At 44.4% G+C, this 26,729-nt stretch overlaps 1 protein-coding gene and 1 long non-coding RNA gene across 21 annotated transcripts in view; both read right to left on the bottom strand.

The window, feature by feature from the left end:
- Positions 1 to 26,479, bottom strand: part of LOC137438073 (uncharacterized) — a 39,528-nt gene extending 13,049 nt beyond the window's left edge. For 5 of the 20 annotated variants that reach the window (XR_013621069.1, XR_013621070.1, XR_010986642.2 and 2 more), the window contains exons 1-12: positions 26,193 to 26,460; positions 23,349 to 23,718; positions 21,943 to 22,760; positions 21,264 to 21,789; positions 20,309 to 20,571; positions 18,974 to 19,125; positions 18,789 to 18,865; positions 18,448 to 18,629; positions 11,532 to 11,619; positions 10,460 to 10,538; positions 10,214 to 10,308; positions 9,451 to 9,562 (exon numbers count right to left, since the gene is read on the bottom strand). Coding sequence is in view for 10 of the 20 variants with exons in the window: in XM_068132977.2 (XP_067989078.2) it covers positions 9,451 to 9,562; positions 10,214 to 10,308; positions 10,460 to 10,538; positions 11,532 to 11,619; positions 18,448 to 18,629; positions 18,789 to 18,865; positions 18,974 to 19,125; positions 20,309 to 20,571; positions 21,264 to 21,789; positions 21,943 to 22,760; positions 23,349 to 23,455 (2,499 nt within the window). In the remaining 10 variants the exon portion in view is untranslated. Of the gene's footprint in view, positions 1 to 9,195; positions 9,358 to 9,450; positions 9,578 to 10,213; positions 10,309 to 10,459; positions 10,539 to 11,531; positions 11,620 to 18,447; positions 18,630 to 18,788; positions 18,866 to 18,973; positions 19,126 to 20,308; positions 20,572 to 21,263; positions 21,790 to 21,942; positions 22,761 to 23,348; positions 23,719 to 26,192 lie in introns of all 20 variants that reach the window. The other 15 variants (XR_010986638.2, XR_010986640.2, XM_068132971.2 and 12 more) reach the window with 8 other exon arrangements.
- Positions 14,109 to 17,669, bottom strand: LOC144888422 (uncharacterized). Its single transcript, XR_013620998.1, has 2 exons — positions 17,049 to 17,669; positions 14,109 to 15,381 (listed from the first exon to the last, which is right to left on the bottom strand). It is a non-coding gene; the product is annotated as an uncharacterized LOC144888422 (long non-coding RNA).
- Positions 26,480 to 26,729: the final 250 nt, after the last annotated feature.

Here is a 26,729-nt window from a genome sequence, read left to right as displayed (position 1 = left end):
TAAAAAATAAAAAAAAGTAAACAGGGAGGGGGAAAAAGCATTAAAGTCGAATGAACACTCGTTTGCCACGCCTAGATCATATTCGCTGAGCAAAATGTGAAAGTGGAGCTCCCTCAAGCATAAACAATCACGAATGCAATGGTCACTCAATGTTACCAATATTCTTTGTACCAGGCAGCAATGTCAAACCAAGACAAAAAAAATTTCCCCTTTCTTGCAAGGAACGACAAATGTTTCTGACGCCTAAACTAAAACGGGACGCTTAATACCAATGTGAAGGGTACAAGGCATTCACTGCTCAAAACAATGAATGGATAATAGAAACTCCCAAGTGAAGAGGTTGTAGCTTGTCTGGCCTCTGCTCGAATCCTGGCTCAGCTATAAACTGTCACCCTGGTGTTTCGTGGGCAGGGCAAGGCATCGATGTGTGTGCCGTCCCCCAGGTGAACGTTTAACTGGGCGTCCCCCTTCTGCCAGCATTAGTTGGTGGATGTTAAATATCACGTGATGTCCTTCGTGAAGAATAGGTGAGCTTTCGCCGGCACCATGAACAAATTCCTGGTCTAACCTACAGAGGGCACCGGATCAGCGGCTCAGCCATGCCCCCAGCAAACGATGCTACCTGCAGCCTTGTGCTGCATACAAAAGAAGAAGGTTGTAACTACAAGACACTGCCATTCAATGGGGAGGAGGGAGTTGTGGGTGAAGCACCCATTTTAGCCCATTTTCATAGATGAGAAGTGACTTGCAGTTTGGCCCATCATCGTGCTTGCTGTTATTCATAGCCACAGGTAAAGCAGCCTGGAGGCTGAGGTAGGAGTGAAACTGCAATCGATAATCCCACTATACAAATGCATTCGGATAAGACATGCTTGAGGGTTGAAGAGAGTCTGAGACCCAATCAAAAGACAAACAGTCTAGCTTTTTACAAGTCAATCACAGATACATTTAAGCTTCCACAGCCAGGATGGATGGAGGGTGATTGCTCTTGTAGGGATTGTTATTATCCTGCCATACTTTGCGACAGGTTTTTCTCAGAAAGCGATAATCCCAATAAGAACATCTACGATCTTCTTCAGAACCCCAAAACAAATCCATCAGAAACTTCAGATACATAATAAATGGACCGTGGGGATTGAAATTTGCGAAGAAGCATCTCAAAAATAAAATAATGATCCCAAATTAACCAGCACAGGCTAATAAAAATTGACCTTTTGTCCCCCCCCCCCCCCCCCTCGAACATCAGGAAGTAAATGCTGTATATAGGTTACGATTGATTTCAATGCATGACCAAATCCATTAGCAACCAAGATGGGCGTGTTTGCAACCGAGACAGTAATTCCTATTTCGCCGAGAAAGAAAAGCAGCTTTTTATAGTTGTTTTTTTTTCCTCTTTCAAAAAAGTTAAGTTTGAAGGTGCTTGGGGAGACAATGAAACAAAAAGGCACAATACAGAAGCAGGCAATTTGGTTCCTACAGCATGTGCAATGCTTGCCAACATATGGTCCTTTGTTAATGCTGTCCTTTTTAAATGCTGAGCATCAAACAAGGAAGCAGCCCGTACCATTTTAAGTCTCTGGTATGACTTGGCGGACATCGGGTTCGAACAGCCGACCTCTCAGACTCAAAGTGGACACTAACATTATGCCACAGAGTCATTTAAGATGACTTGTTTGACTTGGACTCGCCCTCAAAAAGGATTTTGATCAGATACACCATTCAGACCACTTTGTGCTCATGTGCATCTTATTGTTCTTGAAGCAACGTTAACTCACTGAGTGAAGGAGTCAATTCACAGATGTATTTTAGCTCACTGGGGTGGCAGTTACGGCTTATGTCTAAACAGGATGCTTGGCAGACCCCCGCTTTTGGCCAAGACCATTGCAACAACTACTGGTGTGCCATATGGGTTCATGGTTCCGTAAAAGTTCAGGGGTGGCTATTTGGATGGAAACCACACAAAACGCACACTGCTTAGTACGACAGATTTGCACAGCAGGGATGGGAGGAGGAGAGGGAAGGGCAGCAAAGGGACTTCTGAATGGGGCTGAGTTTGATAGCTTACTAATACTAAAAGAATCACTAACATACATTTTGTTCTGGATTTATGTAATCTTTGAACATGCATGTTGACCTGTGCCTTGGTAGTGTTACACTGTCATTTTTAGACACTTATTGAAAAAGGAAACTTGCCACGTGTTGCCTTGTTATATGTACGTTCCAGATTCTAAAAGATCTGCAGACGCAGCAATTACATTACATTTTACGAAATTTGAGGGGGTTGAAGAAGAGTGTGAAACTGCCAGGGAAGCTTTGCTTCCGCTTCCAGTTTTACCGGTGAGGTCGTGTGTTTTGCCAGCTCTCTGCGCTACCAAAGTTAATAATTTTTACATTTGTATTTTTGTCAAAACTGGATTTTTATTTTACGGTGTGAGTGCATACTGAGTGTCCCGAGTTAGATCTCGGTGTAAATCGTGCATACCTGTGTTTAATCGTTTGTTGGTTCCTGCCGCGTTTTCAGGCCTCGAGGCTTTGTTGTTTCCTCTCGGCGGTCGTTTGTGGTCCATTTACTTTCGTTTGTGGTCCATTTTTCCAGTTTTTTTTTTTCACCCCAAACTTCCCCGAACATCTTACCCTCTGTTTCGTCTTAATACAAAAAATATATATATATACATATATCTAATTTCCTTCTCTTTCCCGTGTCGTTCGTTCTTTGACAACGTGCGTCGCCCTACCCGTTTTTTTCTGTTTTTTTGCCTCTCCTTCCTTCATAACTCAATCCTCTCCAGCCAAAAGACACCTTTCCAATTCAGTTCTCACCATACATCTTCAACTTTATCCTTCTTCCTCTGATCCACTCTCACCTAACCTTCAAAAAAACATATCAACGAAGAATTAAAAAAGTAGGCCTCTCCTCCCGTACTAACATATTGCTTATACACCTCCCTGCTCCTTCATTCTCTGTCCTCCTTTCTGTCAATCTCCTATCATTCTATTCCTGCTTCTGAACCTGTGCTGGAATCCTTAATCCCCCTTAGGAATCCTTCATGCCCTCATTTAGGGAATTCCCCCAGATAGTTTTCACGGCTTAATTTTAAAATGTTCAAACTTTCCCCTGAAGTGTTTTATTGTTCTATATTATAACATGTTTTTCTTCTTCTTCTTTAATAGGTTGTTTTCGAGTTGCTCACCAAATCAATTCATTTCAAATAAAAATTCCTTCTCTTACAACTCTTCGTTCCGACATTCCCCAAATGCACCTGCATTCCACCCCTCCTCCAACGTTTTCAAACGGATCTCTGACTTGAAAATCACAACAAACTCATTTCGCAATAAATGTTCGTTTTCCATTAATCGTACAACAATTTCTAAAATCCAAACTCATCCTTCCCCTCCTAAACTCCCCCCTCACCCCTCACCCCTCCCCTCCTAAATACCCCCCTCACCCCTCCATTTCAAAACTCCCCCCTCCCCCTCCCCTTCAAATCTTCCCACCCTCCTTTTTTCTCCAATTCTCCCATCTCACCCCTCCTCCTCAAAGCGTCCATCCCGCTTCCTCTCCCAACTCTTACCTCCATCGCCTCCAATCTTCTTCCTCGCTCTGCTCCCCCTCAAACAACACCTTACTGTGCCTCATCCAATCACCATCAAACCTTTTGTCCTCCTCATCCTTCTCATCCTTCTTTCTCCTCGCTCTTCTGAAATATCTGAGACTATCAACAGCTCTTCTTACCTCCTCCTCCTCTTCCACATCTTACCCCACCCCTCCCCTCCCCTGTCCTGTATCCGATGCTCCCCCTTCCTCTTTCTTCACAGTATGGACCTCAAACGTCGGGGGCCTTCGCTCAAACTTGACTTATCTCTCCATACAGGTTGCTTCTGACAAACCAGACATGATCTGCTCAACAGAAACTTTCCTCCTTCATGATGTCTCTGATTCCTTAATATCTCTCCCTGGTTACTCCCTCCTCCGGCATGATAGACCTGAGCCTCATCCTGGAGGTGAGGTTGCTATCTTTATCAAAAACTCTCTTCCTCAGTCCTCACTCTCCCTGCACTGCCCTCTCTCCACCCCACCCCCAGGAGTACCTCTGGCTACGGCTTCCCCTTCGCTCCGACCTTTTGTTCATATGTGTTCTGTCCCGTCCACCAAACAGTGATGACTCCATCTCCATCTCGCTGTCTGATAACATGGACCATCTTCTATCGACTCATGACAACTCTCTTTTCCTCATATGTGGTGAATTCACTGTCAGCATGCCAGTTGGCTGGGTGTGGGTACCTCTCTCACCAGCCATGGCTCCTCAGCAAAGGACTTCTGCGACTCACTGGGACCGACACAATCTGTGAATTTCCCGACCCGGATCTCAGTCAAAGGAGCATCTTCTCTTCTCGACTTGATTATGACAAACTTCCCTGCAAACGTCTGCTGCTGCTCTTCTGCTCCAATCGGTTCATCTGACCATATGCTTGTTAAAGTAGACGTCTCTCTGGCCATTCTCAGAGAGCCTCCTCAACGTCGACGAGTCTGGCATTTCACTCAGGCCAACTGGCACGGCCTTCAAGCAGCCATAAATCATCTGGACTGGTTCCCATCTCTACTGCCTCCGACAAACTCATCCTGGGAATTCTTCCAAAGTAAACTGCTCCCTCTCATGCACAGATTTATCCCACCCCGTCTTCAGTTGTCATACCATTCCTCCCATCCATGGTACACGGAATCCTGCAGTGAGACAGTTGCCCGAAACAACTTGCCTGCGCCTCCTGGAAGGCAAATTCAACATGAGGCAATCTCATTTCCTTTCACAAAGCCCGGAACATGTTTGTATCTACCCTCAGAATAACCAGGAAACAATATCTCTCTACTCTCAAGAGTGATCTCTCAAACCTGTCTCCCTCTTCCAAATCCTGGTGGCGTCTTGTCAAATCTGTTTCTGGTGTTTGTTCCCCCTCCATCCCCTCCCTTACCTCAAACGGCGACACAGCTGACTCCGCACGTGAAAAAGCTGAATGCCTCAACTCTGTGTTTGCCTCTAAATCCTGTGTTCCAAACCCGTTTCTCTCTGTACCCACTGTACCCAGTCATACCCAGCTGCTCCTGGACTCTGTGTCCTTCTCTCCTCACAAGGTGGAAAAGTTTGTGTCAATCCTCGACTCCGATTCTGCAACTGGACCAGACGACATCAGCCCATGGGTCCTAAAATCCTGCTCTGCTGCTCTTTCACACCTTCTCTCTGTTCTCTTCACCTGGTCTTTTGCTCAAACTCATCTGCCTTCAGCTTGGAAATCAGCCAACATTACCGCTGTACACAAAAAAGATGTACACAAAACTACAGACCAATCAGCCTTCGCCCAATCATCAGCAAAGTCATGGAATCCATCATTGCTTCAGATATCAAATCCTTCCTCTTCTCCAATGGCTTGATCTCTGATAATCAATTTGGATTCAGACAAGGTCACTCTACTCTGGACATGCTGCTTCTGCTGTCTAAACAATGGATGGAGGTCCTCAATGTCAAATAGGAAATTAGAGCTGTCTCCCTTGATATATCACGTGCCTTCGATACAGTCTGGCACCCCGCTATGCTCACCAAACTCTCCTCCCTGGTCGTAGTCAACGTGTGGCCCTGAATGGATTTCTCTCATATCCCCTTCCTGTTCAGGGTGGAGTTCCCCAAGGCAGTGTGGGCCCTGTGCTTTTTCTGGTCTTCATCAATGATCTCCCTGACTCTCTAGAAAATCCTCTCTATCTCTTTGCTGATGACTCCACTCTCTGCCGCTCCATACCTCATCCCTCATATCGGCAGTCCGCAGCCTCCTCACTCTGCAGACCTGATCAAAATCACAGATTGGTCAAACAGGTGGAACATGTCTTTCAATCCTGACAAATCTCACACTCTCGCTATGTCTCTTCGAAAAGACCGTCTGGACAACCCTCCCATCTACTTTCTCAACAATCCTCTCCAAGAAGTTCTGTCACTCAATCTCTTGGGTCTCACAATCTGCAATGATCTTTCCTGGGAAAACCACATTTCCAAGCTGGCCTCCAAAGCCAGTCGCCGACTGGGCATCCTCAGTCGTGCGAAGTCCTTCCTTGGCACACCTGAGGTCCTCACCACATGCAAGGTTTTAATCCGCAGCTCAATGGAATACTGTTCTTCCCTCTGGGCTGGTGCTCCTGCCTCACACCTAGCTCATCTTCACGCTGTTGAAACCAAAGCTTTCAGAATCATTGGTATCTCACGCGATGAAGCTAACTCCGAGGGCCTTTCACTCACTCATCGCAGGCAGGTTGGTGGTCTTTGTCTTCTCCCGACTCCTCTCTGGCTTAGCTCCCCCATCCCTGTCTGTGCTCTGTCCCCCAAGTACTCCTACAGGTCGCACAAGATCTGTCTGCAACCCTCTTCTGGTGAAACTGCCAAAATCAAAACTCTCTGTTCACCTTCACTTTTTCATTCCCCTTTTCTCCTGCCTCTGGAACAAACTCCCTCACTCTCTTCAATCCCTCTCCTCCCTCCAGGTCTTTAAAACAGCTGTTCACCACCATCTCTTACCTTCCCCCATCCAAAACCTTGATATTTTCTACCCCTGTTAATTCACCCCAGATCCACTTTTCTGAAATCCTGACTTCTTTCCTCTAAGTCCTAGCAGTGTCCATGTGTTTTGTTTTGTTTACCTCTCCCAACCCCCAAACCCCTTCCCATGCCTCCTCCCCCCCAAGCCCTCTACCTCCCACAGATTTCCCGATGTCCCTGCTCTCAAATGTTGTGCTCGTGTGCTTCCCTCCCTCTCCCCATCTTGTCTCCCACTCCCTTTATTGTATGTCCGTTTATTTATTTTTGTCATTAAGGTTGGCTCTTACACGAGCCTCGATCTTGTATACAAAAATAATAATAATTAAAACAAGCGTTACGCCTAGGTTCCCCGTCGGTGAAGTGATGTGAGTTGACAAAGTGGAAGACGCAGTAAACATGCTATGATATGATATTTCGCTCACAAGGTTCAGACATACATGGAGGTGGCCATCTTGGATTTTAAAGGGGCGACCCAATTTTCAATGGCGTTCTTCCTTATGCCTAGATACACCCACACACCAGATTAGAAGTTGGTACTTCGCTTATTTTTCAAGATATTCCGCTCACAAGGTTCAGACATACATGGCGGCGGCCATCTTGGATTTTGACGTGGCGACCCAATTTTCAATAGCCTTCTTCCTTGTGCCTAGATACACCCAAACACCAGATTAGAAGTTGGTACTTCGCTTATTTTTCAAGATATTCATCTCACAAGGTTCAGACATACATGGCGGCGGCCATCTTGGATTTTGACGTGGCGACCCAATTTTAAAAAGCCTTCTTGCTTGTTCCTCGATACACCCACACACCAGATTAGAAGTTGGTACTTCGCTTATTTTTCAAGATATTTCGCTCACAAGGTTCAGACATATATATATGGCGGCGGCCATCTTGGATTTTGACGTGGCGACCAAATTTTAAACAGCGTTCTTCCTCATGCTTAGACACACCCACACACCAAATTAGAAGTTGGTACTTCGCTTATTTTTCGAGATATTTCGCTCACAAGGTTCAGACATATATATGGTGGCGGCCATCTTGGATTTTGACGTGGCGACCCAATTTTCAATAGCGTTCTTCCTTATGCCGAGGTACACCCACACACCAAATTAGAAGTTGGTACTACGCTTATCTTTCAAGATATTCATCTCACAAGGTTCAAACATACATGGCGGCGGCCATCTTGGATTTTGACGTGGCGACCCAATTTTCAATAGCGTTCTTCCTTATGCCTATATACACCCACACACCAGATTAGAAGTTGGTACTTCGCTTATTTTTCAAGATATTCAGCTCAAGGTTCAGACACACATGGCATCAGACATACATGGCGGCGGCCATCTTGGATTTTGACGTGGGTTGCACCCACATACCAAATTTGAATGCGGTCCTTCGCTTACGCACGCAAACACGCACGCCCGCACGCACACAAGCACGCACGGGCACACGGACGGAGGGGAAAGCCATCGTCCCCCCTTTCGCTACGCTGTGCGACGGGGGACAAAAAAGCATTATTCGTGTTACCAAATGGCATCTGCCAAAATTATTGGCAGAACGTTTTCAGTTCCGTAAACGTATCTGGATATCGAAATGCTTCAGCCTCTATAATTTTCAACAATAGGAAGTGCATCATCTGGTGCATGGAAAGGCAAAAATAAAATACTTACGACCCCTGCGGTACGTTTAAAAATATGTATTCTTTTTGGAAAATATACTCGCACACGTGTGCACACACACACACACACACACACACACACACACACACACACACACACACACACACACACACACACACACACACACACACACACACACACACACACACACGCACACACCATTTTGTTTGGTATGCTGGTGAGTGGAGAGTGGGAGAGTGATGGCCACGTATCTCCCATGATACCAATTCAAGGACAGCATGTGTGGGATAATGCAATATTCTTATGAAGTTTGTTTTGACATCCCAGAACACAAATAACGACCAGATTCCAGGTCTTGAGTTTCTGTTAGCTATGACTCTTACCACAGTGTGAAAAGCGTTAACTCAAGCATGGAATGAGGAGGACGAAGCTTCTCTGGAGCTTATTCGTGAGTCAAACCTGTTGCCATTTCATTAAAATCAAGATCAAAAACCTTCAGACGATCGCTTATATTTCACGCAACCTGTCTTCAACAGTGAACGTAACAGTGCTGTTTCCTTCTGAAAATGTGAGCAGCATGGCGTCAAGAACAGGCGTCAGTTTCAGTCTCAAAACCATGTTGTCTCGTGATAAAAAGACTGCGTATGTTCACATGACCAAACTGCAATAACGCTTATTCACTTTTTTGATCATGACCGTATCTGTGTTACAGTTACAGTTACAGGCCACAAAACTCTCTCCAAAACAACCCGTCCAATTTGATTGCTCCATTTAACGGTGACTTGTGAATTTATCAGCAAAGTCCACCCCTGGCTTTATCAACCTGGCGAAAATATAAGCTAAATATAGATAAACTTTTCCCCTCAGTTGTTTTGAGCAGTGTATGGAAACTACAAAAAAAAAAAAGTTTAATATGGTACGAAATGAAGCATTTAAAGCAAATAGACATTTATCCAGAATAATGGCTTTGGCAGTGGGCATACCAGGAAATACTTCTTATTGCGAGGCGTGTACTCAGGGTCCCAGGTTTCATCCTTACGTCGTGTGACCTGGGGGCTTACTTGCTGCCTCTCCACCCTACCCTCGGATCCCCAGCCCTCTCGGTTCAAACCCTGATACCGAGTGTCAATGCCCTGTTGCTGTGCCTGGGGTGAAAAGATGCAGAGTGTGAGGCTCTAGGGGGACTTTACCAAGAAGAACAATTGAGATTTTGGGCAAGACAATGGAGGAAAACTTACAACCATCATGCGGTTCTTGCTCCAGCTTCGGTGCACTTTGGTCCCTACGTTTCGGCTTCTATCAGAATTCCCGTAATCATCCGAATTGGGACTTGATGCTTCGTGGGACCACCTTGAGGAAAGGAGGCTGGTGTGAGAACACAGAGCAACCGTTTTTGCAGAGTTTAAACACAATAGCAGATTTTAAAAATCAGACGGTTCTTTAACATCACCAAAACAGAGTAATAAAAAAAAAAAACCACCTTTAGAGGCCATTTTTCCCCGCAAGCGGGGGTTGGCCTTTTTCGGGAACCGTGGTTGTTGTTGTTTTTTTTTGGTCCCCTTTTTGAAGCAATGTTTTACGGCCGGATGCCCTTCCTGACGCCAACCCTTTTTGCCGCCTTTAGCGACAAACAGGGAATTACCAGTGAACTGGTACTCAATTAGCTGACCTCGGAAGGCTGAGTCAACCCCCCTGGCGTTAATTCAGCGATCGACCGGGATTCGAACCCAGGATCCTGGGATCCTAAGCCGGCACCCTAGCCGCTAGCCCAACACCAGGGTTCAGAGTATTGACAGAGTATTGAAATTATTGTTGATTGAAAGTAGTGAAACTGGAAAACAATGCAAGACTCTGGTTCCTCATAAAGAAACGTAACAGAAAACAAACAGCAAAACGGCACTTGTCAAATCTCAATCATGTGACATGGAAACAGTGGCTCGGCGAGTGGCGCCATGACAAACAGTATAAAAGTCGACATGCCGCAGATGTATGGCATCCTACCTTCCCTCTGGGTAGTCGCCTTTGCCACCCCCTTCAATTCCAGTCCCTCTCCGCCTCTCCCTTCCAATGTCCGAACTCACAAAATGCTCGTCATCCTTCAACCCCATCCAAAGAAAAATGGCATTGACTGCAACTTACACATTACAAAACATCGCAATCGTTGTCATAATCAATAATGGCAAATGAGGCCAAGTACGCAACTTGTGACGTGCAAAGACATTTAACGAGTCAACAACACAGACTGACCTTCGTCCCCTCGGTGAACCGCTCCGCACAGTCTGTTCTTCCTTTTTGCTTCAAAAACTCTGGGTTAACATCGATGCGCCTGTTGTTGGAAAGACAAAACTGTTACAGAGGAAACCGCAAAGCATGCTCACTTGTCGCATATCAAAACAGAAACACACCCACCGGCAGGACAAGAAACCTCCATGAGAAAGCAAAGTAACACGTCTCAATACAGAGCATTGCTTTCAAGGTCAAATCCCCGAGCTTCAAGACATGGGCACATGTGAGAATAGATCTTTCCTCATCTTTTTGCCCCTTTCCTCCATCCAGCCAGCAACATTTCCAGCATCGGCTTATTTCAAATTCCCTCGATCCCGATCCTTCGCTCTCCATTGCTCCAAAGACCGGTAGAAAATGAAAATAAAAAATGCTCCATCATTCGTTTCCAATCCAAGAAATGCTTCGCTTTCCTCGTTTTATTCTCTTTAGCCGTTTCGTTCCCTGGGTTCGTTTAATCCGCCATTCGTTGTCGTTTTGTGCTTCAGTTTCAAGCAAAGCATTTCCATCCCCCCTTCCCTTTTCACTCCCTCTCTCTCTCTTCGTTCCCCTCATTTCCTGATCCTCTTCCATGTATATTTGAGAGAGAGAGACAGAGGAGTGACCTAGAAGCCAAGTTAGGCATGGGGAGGTAGGGTGGTAGGTAAATAAACATGGATACAAAGGCATTGGACCCGCCCTTGTATATTTCAGCGGCTGCAGAACAACCCAACATGTAACGATGCTCAAAGACAAAGCAACACCCAACAACATTACAATTTAAAAATTACAATCGTGCATGCATTCCTCTTCTTCCACATTGCAAAAGGAAAGTAGTCGGACAACTAATGGCAAGTCACCATGAACATTGAAATGTATTGTCATCATATAGTCACAGCACGTTGTATTTTTACAGCATAGCAACAAGTGGCTGTGCTCATACATGTAAATCAAACTATTGTTCTCGTATTGTAAGAATCTAGAAGCACATTCAAACTGCCTCTATCTCTCTCACTCTGAAGACAACCAACCTATCCTCAATAACCCCTCAGCGTACCTGTGGATCTCAGGACTCCGTTGGGCTTTCTTTGGAAGTTTTCCAAATCTTTCATTGAGTGTTAGAAGCGAAGGTGGGAAACGATGCTCTGGTGGTAAAAGGGAGTTTATAACAACAATGCAGAATTTAATGTAAATGGAAGTTGTCGTTTTTAACCCACAAATGCTATTTTGCAAAAGATAAATCTAATTTATAAAGGCACAAGTTCAAAGCTTTTACTTGGATTTTCTTTTCACCAGATTTTCAGCCAGCACTGTAAATAAAGCATGTACCAAAATGGTATTTCAAAAGGAATAAAGCCCATGACTTATTTCTCTATAAATAAAAGGAGGTGCGTCGTTGGACTATGTGTATATGGACAGATCATCGAAGGACTACCTTCCACCCATTGGCTAGACAGATGGCCTGACTCCACCCATGATTGTAAACAAGAAAAGCATACGTCTACCATTCTGGTGCCATGATAAGTCTAATTGTCCTGGAGGTAATGCATGTTGATACTGCAGAGTATAAAAAATAATAATAATATTTGAAGGCTTCAATAAAAACAACTCTAACCCATCATTTTATGCTATACTCCAAATAGCTATACAGTGCCTTCAGAAAGTATTCACACCCCTTGACTTTTTCACATTTGGTTGTGTTACAGCCTTAATTTAAAATGGATTAAATTGAGATATTTTTGTCACTGATCTACACATAATATCCCATAGTGCCAAATTGAAATTTTTCTTAGAACGTTTTACAGAATAATGAAAAATCAAATACAGAAATATCTAATTCACATAAGTATTCAACTTCCTGAATCAATACTTTGTAGAAACGCTTTGGCAGCGATTACAGCTTCAAGTCTTCTTGGGTTTGTCTGTATCAGCTTTGCACAACTGGATTTGGGGAGTTTCTCACATTCTTCCTTGCATATTTGCTCAAGCTCTGTCAAATTGGATGGGGAGCGTCGGTGAACAGCAATCTTCAAGTCTTTCCACAGATTCTGAATGGGATTTAAGTCTGGGCTTTGGCTCGGCCACTGAAAGACTTTCATGTTCTTGCTCTGAAGCCATCCCAGTGCTGCTTTGGCTGTGTGCTTGGGATCATTGTCCTGTTGGAACATAAATCTTCACCGCAGTCCAAGGTCTTTTGCACTCTGAAGCAGGTTCGCCTCAAGGATTTGCCTGTATTTGGTTCCATTCAATGCTACCTATATCCTTACAAGTCTCCTAGTACCTGCTGCTGAAAAGCATCCCCATAGCATGATGCTGCCATGCCACCACCATGCTTCATGGTAGGGATGGTGCTCACAGCCCAGCAGAGGGACAATGTCCAAAGAAAATAATAATAATAATAATAAATAACCAAATAAATCGATTTGGAAACTTTTCTATTGCACCACAATAAACATTTGAGGCACAAATCTTCGACAAACCTTACCCGTAGTATAAAAACAGACGAGTTTGAGGGGTTTGTGTCGATTTAAACATTTAACGACTTAAAGCGAGCCCTTAGAAATCGAAGTTTCAAAAACAAAAGAAACTAGAATCCGGGCACTCGGTAGAGCGCATACCTTCGCCGCAGCTACTGTTCTGTACTTGGCATGGGAGTGTATGCGATGTGAAACTTTATGTGAAATGCGATCGATTTTTAAAAATCAGAATTTGAGCAAATCTGTTTCATTCGTCTGTTAATATGCCTCCCCGATTGACAAATCTGCAATTTGAATTTCATTTGAGGTTGAAATGATTGCGGGAGATCGCGTTATAGTGATGACGTCCTGGATGGACATCTTCTTCTTCAGTCGCGCATAACTTTGAGTGAAATACGATCGAGTTAAAAATAGTCAGAATTTGAGCAAATCTGTTTCATTCGTTTGTTAATATGCCTCATCTATTGTCAAATCTGCAATTATAATTTTTTTTGAGGTTGAAATGATCGCGGGAGATTGCGTTATAGTGATGACGTCCTGGATGGACATCTTCTTCTTCAGTCGCGCATAACTTTGAGTGAAATACGATCGAGTTAAAAATAGTCAGAATTTGAGCAAATCTGTTTCATTCGTTTGTTAATATGCCTCATCTATTGTCAAATCTGCAATTATAATTTTTTTTGAGGTTGAAATGATCGCGGGAGATCGCGTTATAGTGATGACGTCCTGGATGGACATCTTCTTCTTCAGTCGCTCATAACTTTGAGTGAAATACGATCGAGTTAAAAATAGTCAGAATTTGAGCAAATCTGTTTCCCAAAATCTAATCAAATGTGTCCCGTATAATAACCAATCATCCCACCAAATTTCATGCAATTCGGTTGAATACTTTTTGAGTTATGCGATTAACATACACACACACAGACATACAAATAAATACACAGCGATCAAAACATAACCTTCCGCTTTTGCGAAGGTAACAACTAAGTTAGACTTAATAGACTCAGTTTCTCATGCCTTTTCCAATGGTAAAACCCTCATCACCCACTAATTTCCATCCAATTAGCCACCCAAAGTTTGGTTCATGGAAAAAAAAAAACTAGGTCAAACTTCAAAGAGAGAAATGTCTCTCTCCCTGTCTTTTTTTGTATTAAAAAAAAAAAAAAAAAAAAAAAAAGATTCGAAGGATTTAGATGTATTTCTAGTGGCCATTAAGAGAGTTTTTGTCATACTCCCCCCCCTAACATGCCCATACGTGGAGCTCACAGTTTTGATCACTAGATTTGAAAACTTTCAAATCGGCTCATCTTTTTCTAGGTTGAAAAAACCCATCTAAAAACATCGGAAAGTGAGAGATCTCATAGAGCTGCTCATTTTAACCTATATAAGAATATGCCCTACTCGATCAACGCAAATCCAATCAACAAGAGGATGTCCCGGGGGGCTCAATACACTAAGTAGTTAAGGATTCAGAGTTGAAATTGCTCAATTGCAGGTATATCAAAACAAAATCAAGCTGTCTATATTACATGAGATGTTGGTCTGATTGTCACCATTTTTTCAGAGATGGCCAAACAAATGTTTGTCAAACTTTCAGAAGTTCATCAGAGTGCCAGGGTGTGTTTGAGGAAAAAAAGTTTTTGAAAATTGTGAAAAAAGTTTGATTTTCTTTTTAAATCGCTCTATTGTGCCTAAGTCTTTGAAACTCGATGAAAGGTAATATTAAATGATGCCCGACCCCATTCTCTAGTGGGTGTAGGGAAGTGTTTAGGGCCCCCACAAAAAGAGAGAAAAAAAAAAAACCCAAAATTTGATTTCTTAAAAATTCCAACAAGATTAGAACAGCACCAAGCAACACTGGGTACCCCTATAGTCAGGTTCAGTATGTCCAGATTTAAAGTTTCGTTGGATTTTTTGGGGGATTTGGAAAACTATATATTTTTGGAAACTATATTGTATAGTCAGTCAGAAAACCAATGTTGCTATTTGCACAGACTCCTGTATGGCGGCCATCTTAGATTTTCAAAATTGCCGCCGTAGAACTACTTTTTCTCAATATCTCAGCTTCTAAATAACATAGAGCTTTGATTCTAACGGCTAAACATACATTTTCAAGGGCCCCGAATCCAATGGTAACAAGTTCGATAAGCTAGACATGACCATAGAGCTACTATGTGACGGCCATCTTGGATTTTTCAAACTGGCCGCCGTAAAATTGATGTTTCTCAGGATCTCATCTTCTAAATAAGATGGAGCTTTGATTTTTCTAAATCCCCAAAACAATCCAACGAAATCTAAAATCTGGACATGCTGAACCTGACTGTGTTGACTGTAATGAGAAATACTATTCTACTGCGAGTGTTTTGCCCTTTGTGGGCCTTTGTGGCATACTGCCAAATAACACACAGATACTCCTAATGTTCATGAGAACTTAAAATCTGTTTACGGGTGGACAAGCTACTAAAGTAATAAGTTTGATCCCCAGGGTACAGCTGAGGAAAATAATTAGTTTACAGCGTGTGTTTTTGTATTACTTATACTAGGGCATTGCCCGTACTATATCTATATCTAAAATTATATCCCCCCCCTCTATTTACATGAAATGGCTTGGTCCAAAGCGAACGGCTTGCGAGTACGGTGACAACCCCCCCCCCCCTCTATTTACATGCAATGGTTTGGTCCAAAGCGAACGGCTTGCGAGTACGGTGACAATCCCCCCCCTCTATTTACATGCAATGGTTTGGTCCAAAGCGAACGGCTTCCGGAGTTTGGTAAAGAAATCGCCATCGCGTGCACAAACGCGCAGGAAAGCGAATGAATCGCAAATTCGGTTTTATTAGTTGTAAAACATAGTTTAACGCCAACATAGTTTGCAAACGTGAAATAAATGAATACGCTCTCAAATGTGCCATCCGAGGCAGAGTGTGCCCGCCACGTTCGGCACACGCGATCGTTCGCTGCTCTCTGATTGGTTGAATCGTTTTTTGGACATAGCTCGGTAAGTAATTGTCCGATTAATATGAAACCTTGAAAAGGCACATCCTCGGGTCCCCAGCAATATACCTGGCAAGTTAAAAGTATATCGGACCCGTGGTTGTCGAGAAACAGCGGTCACAGACAAACGTACAGACGTACAAACGTACAGACGTACAGAGATTACTGGAATTATAGATAGATACTGAGCAATATACCTGATATTGTGGTGATGGTGGTAGTGTATTTGTAGCCTATTATACATCAATATGTCTGTGGTGGTGGTTGTATATATCGGTGACGGTTCCCTTTGCTTTGCTGTCTTTGCAGGTTCTACATGTCACATTATGAGTGAGATGCATCAAGATGGTGAAGGGGCGGGGCAAGCCCAGGAGTCCACGAACTGTAAGCAGTGCATTTTATGCAAGGCTGATGATGTCAAGAAAGGATCCTTGGTGTTAAACCCCAGAATAGATTCCTACCAACATTTATTGAAGACAATAGAAGAAAGGGCCAGTTTGCATGATGGCATCTACGTTCAAGTCCATAAACGACTCCAAAACAGCACAAAAGAAACACTCTTTACAGAGAAGGCAGTTTGGCATCGCACTTGTTACTCCAGTGCAACTAACAAGAGCGAGATACAACGTGCCAGAGACCGCCATGCGCATGCAGTAACAACTGGACACTACACTGCAAAAAAACGCGGACAGAAGAGAGGAAGCACAGAAATGGACGAGCCAGGCTCATCAACATCTGATGCAACATCCCCGTTCACACGCTCGTGTACAGTGCCACTGGATAAAGAGCAGTGTTTCTTCTGCCAAAAAGATGATGGCCAACTACTCTACCAGGTTAGGACTGAAAATGCTGGTCAAGAGCTTAGAGAGGCTGTAGAGAAGTCCCAAGATGCATTATTGAAAACACGATTCAACACATGTATCTCACCAGGTGATGCACACGCAATTGACCTTCGGTACCACAAATCTTGTTGGAGAAGACATGTGTTCCATGTAGTACGAGACAGACCTAGCGCAAACAGAAGCAGCGCAGACAAAGAACTATTGCTGCAACGGGCAAGTCTGATTGAGATGATCAACCTGATAGATGTCAAAACACAAAACCAAGCTTATCTCTCCATGGATGACATTGAAACCACTTATGTCAATATGATTGGCGCAGAACACTTGGAAAAGCATGTACCTACATTCAATAGAAAGTGGCTGAAAGAAAGAATCGTCACTGAGTTGCCAAGCGTGACATCTGTTCTCCAAAAAGACCGAAGAAAATCGGCCATCCTCTACTGTCCAGATGCATGTGAGGAAAGCATGGTTCATTCTGCAATCACAAGTGATGGCGATGACGAGAACAACATGAAGATTGAAGACAATCTACAAAGCAGCACAAGTGATACGGAAGAGCATCGCAGAATTCATTAAGAAGGACCAGGAAGCAAATAGCATACAGGTGTCCAGCGATATCAACGATGTTCCGGCTGAACTATACACCATGATCCGCTGGGTAATGGTAGGGCCTGTCGACAAGCTGGAAACTGAGAAGAGGACCAGTGTTGTTGACAGATCAACACTCACTGTGAGTCAGAACATCATGTATGGATTCAAATCCAACAGACAGGTGAAGTACAAACCAAGCAGCGAGCTCTATGGTCATGTCTAGCTTATCGAACTTGTTACCATTGGATTCGGGGCCCTTGAAAATGTATGTTTAGGCGTTAGAATCAAAGCTTTATGTTGTTTAGAAGCTGAGATATTGAGAAACATCAATTTTACGGCGGCCAGTTTGAAAAATCCAAGATGGCCGCCACATAAGAGCTCTATGGTCATGTCTAGCTTATCGAACATGTTACCATTGGATTCGGGGCCCTTGAAAATGTATGTTTAGCCGTTAGAATCAAAGCTCTATGTTATTTAGAAGCTGGGATATTGAGAAAAATTAGTTCTACTGCGGCAATTTTGAAAATCCAAGATGGCCGCCATACAGGAGTCTGTGCAAATAGCAACATTGGTTTTCTGACTGACTATAAAATATAGTTTCCAAAAATATATAGTTTTCCAAATCCCCCAAAAATTCCAACGAAATTACATAGTGAACCTGACTACTACTAGTGTATAATAAAACAACGTAGCAATCTCTGAGACGGCACATGTCAGACTGTCAGCAGACAAGATGACCATACATTTTATCAACCAAAGGTTGATAAACCACAGTGTTCATCTTGGTTGATATGAGTATGCTTATCGCTGTGGGATACGAGGTAATGGGATAATGTTTCGAACGAGGTGGGGCTAACGCTGCAAACGTTAGCCCTTTTATTGCTCCCACAAAGGGCTAATGCTCAACGTTGGCCGCAACCCATTTCCCACAGTGGTAAGCATGCTATTATCAACTTTTATTTCATAATATCTATTGTGTGTCTGATAGTACATCATGAAAATCAAGATTCAGCAATCCGACCAAATGGCTGTAGAACCAGTCAAGCAAGGATGAGGGCCAAGCACCTACCCCGTACATAATGTACAAGGGAAACGATGTGAGAGACAAAATTTTGGGTCGGACTTTGTGGGCGGGCAGCGGGAGCCTTAGGAATGTGATCAAAGATCGACTTGAACGAGTGCTCAGAATGGCCAGAGGTAGACACCAAATCGTGGGAGAGCTGCCGTGGCTCAAACGTAAACTTGGATGATCTGAAAGAGACAAGAATAGACCAATAACAAAAGAGCCGTTTTTGTTCATCTCGAGGTCATGAATCATGCATCATCAAATGAAAGGGATTTGAACAAGTTAAAAAAAATTAAGAATAGAGCGGCAAAGCAGCAACTATTTTCATGGGATGCATATAATACCGAGAAAACAGGCAGGAGCTGTCCATGCGTATGTCCTGTACTCCTTTTGAGTCTCGGGGGACACTGGAAATGGACATCTGTGGATGTAGAAGACAAATCGATCAAAAAAAAACTTTGAAGCTGCAAGACTGGACGATCATACTGCTATGCAAATAAATAAATGAATGAATGAAACCACACTGCACCTGCAACGGAGGGGTCAAGGTCTCAGAGTGGCGATGCTTCCTGGCAACAACTGGCGGTGGCGAGGGGGAACTGCTCGACTTGTCGCGAATGCGACCACACCCCTCGCCCCCTCTTTCCAAGTCACCCCCCTCATTGACCGATATCTTGCTGTCTGTGGAAAGAGACCTATCAAGGTAAACCGTAGCCAGGGGGGAATACGAGAGTCTTCAATTTCACACACTGATGAATAAACCGACATAGAATTTACAATAAACGTATTTATATTGGGGCTGTTTAAAGGGCAGAGGCGAGCTCAAACAAAGGAGATTGTGTGTGCAGCATAGGACCGACAGGATCCAGGGAACACGAGCATGAACAAAATGTCCGACTTTCTCAACCCTTTGGAAAGACAAAGATGACCAGATTTGTACCGGGACCATGTGTGGGATTTTTAGGTTGCGCCATTGCAGGGTTATAAAATTGTACAGCAATGCTAGAAGATAAAAAATATATGAAGAATTGCAATTGAAATTTGAAAAGCAGTTTATATTTGATAACAACAAAGTATTGTTATTATTATCATTACAACATGAATCCTCCACAAGCTTAGCACGGAGGTACCAAAGTCCGATGCAACCATCATGACCGCCTTTTTTCAATTTGGGGCCCGTTTCAATTTGAATGTATCAAAAGTGAAGCAGTAAAAAAAAAATTTAATAAATAAATAAATCACATTTAGCCATTCGCTTTCTATTCGAGACGATCGAGACGAAATACGACACAAAAGTGCTTCAATCAGCCTCGATAGGGACGTGGAGAAACGTTTCAGATTAGTGTTGTTTTCCGGATGAAATAATGGGTCAATGGTCACAAAATTTGTCGAGCTTGCCTCTGTATTTCAACCAATCCAGATAAAGAACGGCAAACTTATGCCTTACCACAGCCTCTACCGCTTGAATTAGATGGACGGTAGATTCCCCTCTGAGGCAAAGGTCAAAATCCAACCAGAACATAGGGTTAAGTTTGTGAGTTGTGGCCTACTTTGTGGATTTCGACAAAATTTGGTGGACAGGTTGGGTGTGACAAGGACGAATTTATTAGATTTTGGTTCAGGTCCGGCCTATCAATGGGAAACAAAACGTAACCCGTTCAGCCTGGCAGGGGTATGCAGTCTACCGAGTGCCGTTCCAAGTTTCACTTTACACATTAATTACCTCACACAGGTGCAAGTTTGATAAAATGACCACTTTGGAAGACACCAAGGCAATTATATCCAGTGAACGATGAAGCATGAGACGACTACACTTTTTTATTATTATTAAAAGTTTCAAGTCATGCTGTCCCCTTTAACTCACCACGCTTCCGATTCATTTTCTCCACAGCTGGCTCGGTTTCACGCCGAACCTTGGTTATCTCCTCGCCAAAGCCCCCAGAGTCAATATCATCGGAGTGTATGCGCTGGAACGAGTACAGCTTCCCCTCACGACGTGACGCCAAAACCCTGGCAGGCCCTGGCTGCTCGCTCCCTCGGTCCCTGTCGCCTCCATCGCCATCATCGTATGAATCGTCACGACGGCGACGGCGTAGGATCCTCGCAGATGAAGGTGGCTCGGGGTGGCTGCAAAATACACCGAGTGAGAGGTGGAAAGACAAAGTGCAGAACTGAAGTATTAAAAAAAACAACATCAAATGATCACAATTGACTATTTATTTTAATTAAGCAGGATGCCTGCATTGTTTACAAAAAGCTCTGCAACGACACCTTTCGGCAGGTTGGGTATAGCTGTTACGTGAGCTTTGGTCTCGGTTCAATAAATAGCTACTCTTGTCAGTTAGATAAATGACTGTGGTTTTTTTAAAAATAGAAAGCCTAATTATAGCCGTAGCCGATACTAGGATCCATCCTCTCAAGTCTGCTAGCACTGGCTAAGGCTATAATGTTAGCAAAATGATAGAGACAGAGGACTCAATAAAGTGCGAAACTTAACGTGTGACTGACACACACACTGACACACACACACACGCGCACACACACACACACACACACACACACACACACACACACACACACACACACACACACACACACACACACACACACACACACACACACACACACACACACACACACACACACACAGTGTGCTCATGAACAAGCGAGGTGAAAAGGGCAGAAGGCTACACACCGACAGTGGAACGACATGTGGACAAAAGCGTCCCTTGACCTCGACTTGCTAGATTTCTGGCTACATGTTCTCCCTCCCACCTCCCACAGCCCCTGCCCCACTTTCGTCCTCTTCCTCCCCTTACCGTTCTCCCTTTTCCATTGGAACTTGAGCTGTGCTGCTGCTCTCCTCTCTGTCCCTCTCAAGATCCCCCTTTGGAGGCACGCCAATGGTAGCAATGCCGTGCTGTGTTGTGGAAGACGATGCAGCGATGTCTGAGGAAAATGGCACAAATGAAGACGCGGAAGACACAACAGTGGGCTTTGGCGCTTGCTTGGAGGTGGTCTCCAAAGCAGACGATGGTTGCAATGCCGTTCTTTTCAAGGTGATCTTTTGCGGCAGAATGGGCCGACTGGATTGACCCAAATGTTGGTTAATGTTCTTCTTGTTCATCTGACCAGACAATGCCGAAGGACGGCGAATGGTAGGGAGCAAGGATGGAGTCACTGCCGTGGTAGATTGAGTTGTTGGACGCGACTCGTTGCCGAGAGGTGGTGGTGTCGGGGTCTTTCTTGGAGGGCTGGCATCGTAGGCCGTCAGACTCTTCCAACCCGCTTTGGTCGACTGCAAGGATGGTGAAGGCCGCTTGTATGCTGGAAACAGTGTGTTGCCTATAAGAAGATGACCGCAATGTGTCGACGCAAACGAAAGATAAAGCACAGCATATTTAAATGTGACAAATAAAAACAACATAGGCAATCGAAAACAAGTCGATTACATTTATTCAACAAACCCATCTGATCGACTTCCTTTATTAAACTCACCGGTTGCAGGTGTCCCCTCCTCTTTCGTTGCCTTTTCACCATCACCATCCTTGTTTGGAGAAGTAGTAGCATTTGTGGGTGAAACTGCATCACCCGAGGTTCCAGCAACTGCAGTGCGCGGAGAGGGCGATGCCCTAACGCGAGAATTCGAACCAGTCGACACCTGACCACCTGCTGGCGATGGGGTCTTGCCTCCACGAGGAGTGTTTGACCGTCGGCCGTGGTGGTGTGACGCACCAGAAGGCTGTACACCAGACTGGGGACCCGGTCGTGGTGAGCGAGAGGTTCGGCTGGACGTGGAGGTTGTGCTACGTGAGCGAGAGCGTGTGTAGGAACGACGACGAGGTGAGCGAGGAGAGTAAGAGCGGTGCCGTGGGGAGTGGGAATGCGAGCGGGTGTAGCGTGGAGATCTAGGACGATATCCATCATTGTAACTTCCACCGCCACCACGAGGGTGATGGTGTGGATGATTATGAGGATAGTATCCTCCACTGTTGCCATGGTTATGAAAATAGCCCCGACCAGGGCCATCAGATGGCTGTGGAGGCCCGTAGCCACGACTACCGCGATTCCGAAAGTAACCCCGTGAACCAGGACGAAAGTAGCGAAAGTTTCCTCGAGGGCGACCGCGGTAATAAGGCCTTCGCATTCCACGATTGAGGTAACCACCAGAACCTCCATCCGCATTGCCTCGGCCTCCATGGTAGTGGTGGTAGTAATATCCTCCAGATCCTCCCCCACCTCCACCACCGCCATAGCGATCATGAGATGGAGAGCGAGAGCGTGAGTGGGAGTACGAGCGTGACCGTGAATGCGAGCTAGGAAGAAAAAAACAAAAAACAAGGATGGCAAAGTGAGAACAGAGGCAAGGAAACTTTTGAGGCAATTGCGAGATTGGTAGCTAGTTCAACGAAGAAAAATATTTTTCTGAGACCCACTTCCATTATTTGACCAAGCCTCCCTCTATGGTGCCCTTCAACCCTGCTGTTGGTGCCCCCCCCCCCCCCTCTCTACAGTTCCTTCTAGCTCTTCCATGAGCATTGATACAAAAAGATTCTCGGCGAGTTAAATTAATAAACAGTTGTGTTGGATATTCTGAGGCCAGTGCAGCCACTCCATAATTACGACTTCCTCCTCTATGGACCATGCACTCAGTTCCATAAGAATGCAAGATCTCGTAACATTTGTGAATTATGTCGGCAAACGTTCTTAGGAGGAATGAGTCCTCGTTAGCGAATGCATTTTAGCCGAGGAAAATCAGAACTTCCCAGTTTAACATGCAGCCGACGGACGGCACACTCTGTGATGGAACGTCCCGCGAAGGCAGAAAATAAACATCGAAAGAAGGGGCGCTGGTGGAATGATTACAAAGGAGATAAAAAAAGCAAAATTGAAGTGCAACTCACCTGTACCGGCGTTTTTTTGAATAAGACCACTGGCCAGAGCTCGAAGATGACCGGGACTGGGAGCGGGATGGGGACCGCGTGGCCGATTTGGTGTGGGATCCAGGCATTTTAGGTACCGGTATGGGCACAACAACAAAAAACGAAGAGCAAACGCACACGAAGGAACTGACGACAAACTAAAGAGAGAGGGTACTTTTTCCAAGAGACAGAAAACTCGTTTTACAAGAGACGACAAGAATGTGAAAAATGTAACTGTACAACGAAACGAATAAAGGTAATTCTGAAGAGAGAACGGCTCAACGACGAGGCTAGGGAAACTAAAGCAGTTGTGGAAGTGCACCTGCTATCGAATAAGTCCTGTGCTGAGAACCTGAGACAGAGTAAGGGGTGGGGAATAGAATAATAGGTTAACTTGCAGCTCAATTTACTATAAACAAACAAGAAACATAATGATCAGAGCAATTCTATACAGTGCAAGGGATAAGATGATGTTGGGCATAGAAACGTGGTCGGCGAGTGAGATCTGGTGCGCAACAGAGGAGGAAGGAACCACCTTTAGAGGCCATTTTTCCCCGCAGAGCAGGGGTTGGCAGGGGCAGGGGAGCGATGCATTTACAAATTAAAGCACCATTAGTGAGTGGGAATCCCCAACAAGCCACCCCAAGAGAACGACCTCCATATGTCACTTTAGTGAAACGTGTCTACCAACGGGGGCCGTTTGGACCCCAGTCCTCCATTTTCATGTGTTATTTCTCTAAAGTATTGGTTCAACAATGTATTTCATGATTTATTAGTTTATTTACCTATACATGCCAGTAATACATAATACATATGTATGATGTTTTAATATCCCACCTTGCATTCACCTGGATCTTGACACTTCATCTTGATAAGATCGTTCATTTTTTTGCATATACGATTACTTCACATGGTATTTGTATCGAGCAAGTTCTCTAAAACATTTTTTTCATGTTTGTTTGTTTACTTTTCATTAAAACATCATCCAATCAAAATACGTTTCCTCATTTATATGAAACTTTTCGCAGATCGAATGAAATTTAGAGCTTCTGAGTTGGCGTCATAAAAGTCCCCAGTTGGTAGGTGGGGGTCATAAAGGTACCCAGTTGGTAGGTGTGGGTCATAAAGGCACCCAGTTGGTAGGTGGGGGTCATAAAGGTACCCAGCTGGTAGGTGGGGAGGCATAAAGGTACCCAGTTGGTAGGTGGGGGTCATAAAGGTACCCAGTTGGTAAGTGTGGGTCATAAAGGTACCCAGTTGATAGGTGGGGGTCATAAAGGTTCCCAGTTGGTAGGTGGGGGTCATAAAGGTTCCCAGTTGGTAGGTGGGGGTCAGAAAGGTCCCCAGTTGGTAGGTGGGGGTCAGAAAGGCCCCCAGTTGGTAGGTGGGGGTCATAAAGGTACCCAGTTGGTAGGTGGGGGGTAATAAAGGTACCAGCTGGTAGGTGGGGGTTATAAAGCCAAAGGTCCCCAGTTGGTAGGTGGGGGTCATAAAGGTACCCAGTTGGTAGGTGTGGGTCATAAAGGTACCCAGTTGGCAGGTGGGGGTCATAAAGGTAGCCAGCTGGTAGGTGGGGGGAATAAAGGTACCCAGTTGGTAGGTGGGGGTCATAAAGGCACCCAGTTGGTAGGTGGGGGTCATAAAGGTACCCAGCTGGTAGGTGGGGGTCATAAAGGTACCCAGTTGATAGGTGGGGGTCATAAAGGTACCCAGTTGGTAGGTGGGGGTCATAAAGGTTCCCAGTTGGTAGGTGGGGGACATAAAGGTTCCCAGTTGGTAGTTGGTCATAAAGGCCCCCAGTTGGTAGGTGGGGGTAATAAAGGTACCCAGTTGGTAGGTGGGGGTCAGAAACGTCCCCAGTTGGTAGGTGGGGGTCAGAAAGGTCCCCAGTTGGTAGGTGGGGGTCATAAGGGTACCCAGTTGGTAGGTGGGGGTAATAAAGGTACCAGTTGGTAGGTGGGGGTTATAAAGCCAAAGGTACCCAGTTGGTAGGTGGGGGTCATAAGGGTACCCAGTTGGAAGGTTAATTTTTGATTCTATATATTTCCTCTTTTTACATTTATTGACCATCACTAAACACCATGTTTTAGTCATTGATGTGCAACTTCGGCAGATCCAATTAAATTGAACGGTTTTAAGTTGGGGTCCGAAAAGGTCCCAATTGGTAGGATTAGGTCGTAAAATATGTTTGTAGGATCATTAGGGTTGAGGAATACGGACGAGCTATCCTTCCAACCCCTCCACATTAAGTCCACTGCGTTAGAATCTTCTTATTGTTTCGTATGCAGTCTTCGGCTGTTGGTTGCATCGTTTTCTGAAAGTGCGGCCGTGCCGCTGATGCAGTAAGTTACTAGTAAGTATTACTAGTAAGTATTAGTATTACTTATTACTAGTAAGTTACTAGTATTAGTAAGCTCCTGTTACTAGTAAGCTGGTACTCATTCTTCCGGATATGCCAAGCATTTCAGGGTCAGTGCCCAAACTGTAACACGACTCCATGTTGTAGCCTGTAAATGATCTACCGTGGTCAACCGACCCTTGTACCAGGTGGAACACATTCTTTCGGACACGACCATATTGGGTCTGTTTTTCCAGTAACACAAAGTACATAAAAATATCTTCACATGGAGGACAAGCACATTGGGAGACGTCAAAACCGTCGTCGTATCGTGACGTCATATGGTTACACGTATCACGAAAGCAGGTAGCACTCGTAGATATAATTTACCGATCGTAGGTGAATAATAAAACATTTTAATGAGATGTCCTATTTATTTGTTCGAAACAAACTAAAAACGGATGAAACGAAACCGATTTTGATCTTACCTGACGATCGGCGCAAGCCTAAGGAAACCAGGCCTTTGCGCCAGAAACTGAGAACAGAAGAGAAAGGCCCGTTGGCTGGAAAACGGTTGTAATCAACTTTTTAAACGCAATTCATTTGCGATTAAAACCGTGAAAGAGATTTCGACGTCGATGCGCGGAGGCGACATCGAAAGACCACCAAAAATCGTCGAAGAATACAATGAACCGTCGACGTGATTCCAACAGAACGAGGAAACAAATTTCACGTCGAAACCAAATGAAGGGGCGTGACCATTCATTCCTATTTCATTCACTAACTCATTCGATCAATGTTGTTGTCGTTTGCGGTGTTGTTTTTTATGTCTCCGACCCTAAGGAATAAAGGGAGAATCTCGAGCCAAGTGTATTAAAACACCTTGACAAAGAAAGAAAGACAAAAATTAATGAAAGATAAATAAAGCAGAAAGGACGAACAACCTCCACACTTGTTTTCGTATCAGGGCTTCATATTAGTACTACCAAGCGGCTTGTGCCGTTACCAATCGGCTTAATTTGTTA

The sequence above is a fragment of the Myxine glutinosa genome, chromosome 12 (assembly GCF_964187855.1).
Source record: "Myxine glutinosa chromosome 12, kmMyxGlut1.1, whole genome shotgun sequence".
Taxonomy (NCBI): Eukaryota; Metazoa; Chordata; class Myxini; order Myxiniformes; family Myxinidae; genus Myxine; species Myxine glutinosa.
Note: the sequence above shows the minus strand (reverse complement) of the source record. Positions and strands in the feature narration are given on the sequence as shown.